This window comes from Brienomyrus brachyistius, chromosome 17 (assembly GCF_023856365.1).
Source record: "Brienomyrus brachyistius isolate T26 chromosome 17, BBRACH_0.4, whole genome shotgun sequence".
NCBI lineage: Eukaryota > Metazoa > Chordata > Actinopteri > Osteoglossiformes > Mormyridae > Brienomyrus > Brienomyrus brachyistius.
Window position 1 is genome coordinate 3,084,359 of NC_064549.1, and position 6,000 is coordinate 3,090,358.

Consider the following 6,000-nt stretch of genomic DNA (forward strand, 5'->3'; position numbering starts at 1 on the left):
CATTGTAATCGTGTCACTATTGGCTCCTTGAGCAAAACGCCAACGGTTCCTGGGCTGTGCTCCAACCCACAAACCCTATCTCTCATGGAGGAATTTCTTTGTACTTTGTACAGAAGGCAAATGAAGTCTCTCTCTTCTTGTATCTAATGGATAATTGTGAATACAGTGGTTGAAAAGTGCTTGTGCTCAACTTGACTTCCTGTTTGACCTAGAACGACCTCTGCACTACCAGGAGAAAGTTCTTCCTGTCCTGCACTCCCTGGGCACGGATAGCTACATGGTGGTAAAGAAACACATCTCCATGGAGGCTATGTTAGTCTACTTAGGTAAGAGAACACAGTGGACCCAAGTGGTTGGGATCTTAATGTACAATTAGGAGGGTTTCTCCATTTTCGGTGCTGTAGTTTCAGGATGGTCACATCTCTCTGTACATTGTGGGTAGAGAATAGTAAAAAAACAAAAAAAACTTTTCTCTTATACTTTTTTCTTATTCGTTAAAAAGAAAACAACGCATCAGCCTTCAGGAATTTAATCTTTTCTTTTTGAAAAGACTATCCACTCTCATTCAGTGCACCCACTCACAGCCCAGGCTCCGTCCGGTCATAGTTTATGGCTGAAGTGAGAAAGAGGATTTCAAAAACAGACCAGCCCTTGTTGAAAATTCACACAAAGCCTGCAGTGAGAGGAACAGGAAGTCAAGAAGGTCGTCCCACCTGAAGCGTACAGATTATGTACCACAAAGCAGACGCTCCTCTTCCTGCAGGAGGGGACGCTTGGCTGGATGTGTGTTTATAACACGAGCCTCCTGTTAGTTGATTGAATGCCCGTTTGCTAGGCGACCACTCGAATGGTTCAGGCTGGCAGCGTTGACCTTTCCTACCCTCACCCCTCCAGCCAGCAAAGTGGAAGTGTCCAAGCATGGCATGATGAAGTTCCGCGAGGAGCGCAACCTCCTGGGCCTGGGCCTTGGGGCGGGCAGCTTCCATGACCGTTATTTCATCCTGACCAGCACCTCCCTCAGGCTGTACAAGGAAGTTCGGGTAAGACTTTGTCAGTGTGCGTGTGTGTCTTTGGAATTATTACTTTGTGGGAACCATATTTAGAATATGGAATTATAATATTTCCCCTCACTGTAATACAAATATGTGACTTTTTATCTTGTGGAGACATTTTTTCAGTCCACACAAGGATAACCTCAATTTGGTAAAAATCTGTAGAAATAAAAAAACTAAAAATGATGAATGTTTGGTTATTTATGGTAAAGGTTAGGGCTGGATAGGTGTTAATGTTGTCATTGTTGGGATTAGGGTTTTTCCCATAGAAATTATGGATGGTCCCCACAAACATATGAATACAAATGTAAGTGTGTGTGTGTGTGTTTGTGTGTATGTTAAGCGTTAGGCATAACAACACTAATTATAAGCACAAACATGAGTCCGGATGTTTCTGTGATACTGAATCATAAAGTGAAAACATCCTGACCGGCACCAAATTAACAAAAGGAATCTCCGAGTTGGTGATCTTAAATAATTTTTACTCACAGAGCCTACAAAGGTTTCCTCAGCAGCAGTGTGTAAGTACTGTTGGATTGTCAGTCTCTCTCTCCCCCCTCCCATAGGGGGCGCTGTGGGGTCTTCCCTGAGATCTCTTTAGTGGAAGCAAAGGGTTCATCTAGTAAATTAGATTATATTGGATAAACTTTATTGATCTTAGGGGGAAATTCTTTGCGTGACTCCTATGGGGGGAATCATTGTGCATGTTATCTTGTTTAAAGGAAACCTGTCCTCTTATCTGGTGGGTGGGAGCTGTGTTTTCACCCACTGCCCATCAGTCTGAATACCCCCCCCCTCCCATCCCCACAGAGCAATCGACCTGAGAAGGAGTGGCCTGTGAAAACCCTCCGGGTATACCAGGGCATCAGGAAAAAGCTACGCCCACCTACATGGTGAGAACTGGGACTGCTGGGTCCCTCTAGTGGCAGTACATGGGACTGCGGAATCTTACATCAGCCTCCGCTAACCTCCAGGAAAACGAGGGAATGGGTGAAGCTGGTCTGACTGGTGCTTTGGCTAGGACAACATGAATGTCTCGGATATTCACAGTGTGCGGTCATATCCTGTCAGACAGATTTCCTCTTAATACTTAACTGAGCAGTAAATGTACGTAATTGTTACAGTGGCCACATGGGGGCAGTACAACCAAGCTTTGCTTACCATTTGACTCTAAGAGAATAATGTACTTTGTTCCTATGATGAAAATGAGTAATGAGTGTATCTGCTTTACTTAATAACGCGTTGTGCTTTGTCCCATCGCGTACCCTTCTGCGATGCTGCTCCCGAGCTCTGGCTGCCCGTGCCGTGACCCTTAGCTAACCAACAGCCTCCTTGTTCCAGCTGGGGGCTGACTGTGGTACATGAGAGCGAGAAGCACGAGAAGCCCGAAAGGCAGCAGTGGTGAGTCATGTGACCTGGGCGGTACAACGGCGGCCCTATCGCAAGCCGGCGCCCTGCATGGCCTCCCATTGGCTGCTCATGTGTATTTTCATCTGATCATTTTTTGCTTCATGAAGCTCTCAGTCACGTACACACGCACACACACACACACACACACACACACACACACACACACACCGAGCCATAATCCCCGCAGACATAGGGTCCGTCACATTGGCCCATGTGCTCTTGCCCAGCTCCTTTAGCCCTTTAGACTTTAGCCCAGCTCCTCCAATCACAGGGAGTAGTATGGCGGGGGGTGATAGGTGGGGTGTGCATGACCAGGAAGCGCGTGAGTGTGTGAATGGTAGCCGCTCACCGTACTGCGGACCGGAAGCCATCATTTTAGTTTTACGGGGAAACTTATCTGCAGGTGGACAGACAGGGAGGTGGCGGTGAGGGCAGTCTGTGAAGAGTAAGCGATGATCTGGAATCGCTAACCTCAGTGTCGGGGTGGGGGGGAAGCTCAGAGTCGAGCAGCCAGATATGCGGTAAGACCGAGCGCTTATGACAAGTTCACGAGTACAGGAAGTAAGCCAAGCCGCATGAATATCTGAGAGTGACGTGGCGCGCGGTTCCTCGCAAGCGCAGAGACGCTCATCTGCCAGGGTGCCTGTCGACGCGCGGTGCACCGTTCCCTCTGAAGCACGGCGGCTCAGGGGCAGCGAGTCAGGGCTCACATGGAGGAGACTGTGCCGACATGCACTGTAAGGCCGCGCTCTTTGGGGTTTATCCTTACGAGTGGTGTGAACATGCCCCTTGGCCTGCAGTGGCCCTTGTGGTGGGAGGAGGGATGAAGCACTCAGACTAGGATGCCCCCCCCCCAGGGTACAATCAGCCAGATTCGGCCCCTCTGTCTCATCCCAGAAGGTCAACATTGTTATACTTGTGGGAGAAAGCCGAGAGAATGGCTCACCATGGCCCATGCCGTCTGCCCACAGGTACATGTGTTGCGACACGCAGGCGGACATGAGGGAATGGTTTGCCACCTTCATGAGCATCCAGGTGAGAATCCACACCGAGACACAAGCCACGGCTTCAGGAGACTCGCATTCTCGTGTCACCTGACCCTTTGTGTCCCCCCCCCCCCCCCAACCCCTCCATCTCTTCCAGCATGAGGGCAGCGTGTGGCCAGCGGACACCATGAAGGCGCGGGCAAACCGCACAGCCCCGCTGGACGTCAGGCTGGGTAACGTGTCTCTGATCCCGCTACGCGGCAGCGAGAACGAGATGAGGAACAGCGTCGCTGCTTTCACTGCTGACCCGCTGGCCGTGAGTCCAATCAGCCAATCAGAGAGGCTCTATACGGACAGGGTGGGCCGACCGCAAACGGAGCCCTTGGGCCTGAGATTATCAAGGCCGATTCGGCTCCCTGCATCTACTGACCTGTTGCTCCATATGCGCGGTCGGCCATCTTGTCAGTACAGAGCACGGCGTTAATGATTGATTGGGTGTTCAATGCATCCTGCAACTGGAGCACAGATTCTGCCAGTTGAACTCTGGATCCAAGAACACTGTGATTCCGAAACGCAAGCCTTACCAGTTGGGGTGTTATAGGTTCCTGTTATTACTGGCGAATCTGCTACGGAGTGATCCAATCCATGTATGTTTGTATTTACGTATGTATTTTAATATACAGATAAATACAACATACAAATACACAACTTTTGATCAAATGCTTCAAACTTGCACTGGGGAGGGGGTTGTGTTGGTTTGTACTTAACTTTAGGTCAGAAAATTCAGTTCCATGGGTATTTTGACAAATTTTTCAAGTTATCAGTTTGGTTAACATACCCTTCTTTTCACTCTTAGCTTTTCAGAAATGTATGACGGTACATTCAAGCCGTAAGGTAAGAGATTTGGGGTGTGTGTGTGTGTGTGTGTGTTAATAATAGCCCGAGAATACAGTCACCAGTCCAGAAATCTCCTTTACTGCAGAATTAATCTTTTGTATTGTATTTGACTAGGTAGGACAGGTACCCTCTAAATTGTCCATAATCTATGATCTTATGTGTGAGTATGTAGATGTGCCCTGCGATGACCTGGCCTCCTGTCCAAACCATATCCTTGCCTTGAGCTCCAGGGCTTCTCATGAATAAGTAGATGGAAGATGGGTGGATATTTACTATTTGACTCTTTCACTACAGGTCAAAGACCAGTAGAGGGCAGCTTTGCACAATGAAGACATGTGAAAGTCAGACCACCAGAGGCTGCACAGCCAGACTGGATCACGTCAAACTGCACATGGTCCCCATCCCCCATTAATGGAATCCTGGATCTCCGTACCACTGGGAACCTACAGCCTTTCACAGGAAGAACGGGATGGTCTCCGTTGGAGGAGGAGCTCGCAGCAGCTGTCATGGAGTATGTGAGGATGTCAGAGTGGTGACTCTGAAGTCTGTCCATCTGGACATGAGTGGCCACTGCAGGGTTTGTACTCCACTTAAGCTGGCCTCCGAAGGTCGCACTGCGTTTTCGTGTTTGAGACTCGATCAGTGAGCGCATTATCAGGACAGACTGTACTGGATGACTTCCCATTTTTCGCCTCACTGTGACGGCTACGGATTCGGCTAGCCTGTGTTCTTTTTGCTCACGTGACCTGCTCATTTCCCTGTGACCAAACAGTCCCCCTTATCTCAGACCGACTCTTTCACACACTTTAGACCGTGTGGGCTGAATGTCTGCGGAGAGCAACGCTCAAAGGTGCTTAGCTGAATTTATTTCTGCCAAAAGGCAACTCTTTAACCTTTTCGTTTTTTACTTAATTGCAGAAAACACAAATGGCTCCGTAGAGGAGTCCAAAGCTTGCGTGACTGTACCAGTTACTAATGTTAATGTCTAAAAGCATTTATTTTATGACAAGGAGTAACACTTTTATTCCTAGTACAATATTATTGCATCTTAACCTCCATCAGGTGTGCACAGCCTGCTCTTCTGTTTAATAACATTTTTTACAGAATATAAATTATTTATTTTGCACCAGCTGGACTTCATCCCTCTAGCATGCAGTTGAGAATTAAGATTTTCATATTAAAATGTGTTGAATCCTGTTTGTAAGTGAATATCACAGGTTAATTCATTTCTCAATGTAAATTCAGCATCAGGAAAAATAAAAACTTACTATTGTGAATTTCTCTTCAGAAAGAAATAAAAAATAGGTTAAACAAAGACAAGAAGGTTTTCACCACTTGGTCCTGAATTACACTGGTAGCATTTGTGTGCTTAATAAAAATGAAGGAAGATGGATACAGTTTCACATGTAGGTAAGACATGGCAGCGAAAGCTGTTCTTGGTCTGAATCTAAGGCTGCTGTAAGGTGAACTGACCTTTTTTAAAAACATTATGGACCGCAGGCTGTTTTCCTGGCTTCTCAGGCTTGTGTAGTTAACCTGTCACCGTGACCAGACTCTCAAAATTCACAAGCGCACCGTTACCTCACAAGTCTTCCGCATGTACCCTGTTTTGCGTGGTTAAAATGTACGATCCCGCAAAATGCAAACCCGAAAGC

At 47.4% G+C, this 6,000-nt stretch overlaps 1 protein-coding gene across 7 annotated transcripts in view; it reads left to right on the forward strand.

Moving 5' to 3' along the window:
* The window catches only part of LOC125712231 (arf-GAP with Rho-GAP domain, ANK repeat and PH domain-containing protein 1-like), a 30,495-nt gene extending 24,873 nt beyond the window's left edge, over nucleotides 1-5,622 (forward strand). For 5 of the 7 annotated variants that reach the window (XM_048982044.1, XM_048982046.1, XM_048982047.1 and 2 more), the window contains 9 exons: nucleotides 213-326; nucleotides 895-1,040; nucleotides 1,544-1,573; nucleotides 1,863-1,945; nucleotides 2,394-2,453; nucleotides 3,434-3,497; nucleotides 3,606-3,764; nucleotides 4,305-4,342; nucleotides 4,640-5,622. In XM_048982044.1, coding sequence (XP_048838001.1) covers nucleotides 213-326; nucleotides 895-1,040; nucleotides 1,544-1,573; nucleotides 1,863-1,945; nucleotides 2,394-2,453; nucleotides 3,434-3,497; nucleotides 3,606-3,764; nucleotides 4,305-4,322 — 674 coding nt within the window. In that variant the 3' untranslated portion in view covers nucleotides 4,323-4,342; nucleotides 4,640-5,622. The remainder of the gene's footprint in view (nucleotides 1-212; nucleotides 327-894; nucleotides 1,041-1,543; nucleotides 1,574-1,862; nucleotides 1,946-2,393; nucleotides 2,454-3,433; nucleotides 3,498-3,605; nucleotides 3,765-4,304; nucleotides 4,343-4,639) is intronic. The other 2 variants (XM_048982050.1, XM_048982049.1) reach the window with 2 other exon arrangements.
* Nucleotides 5,623-6,000: the final 378 nt, after the last annotated feature.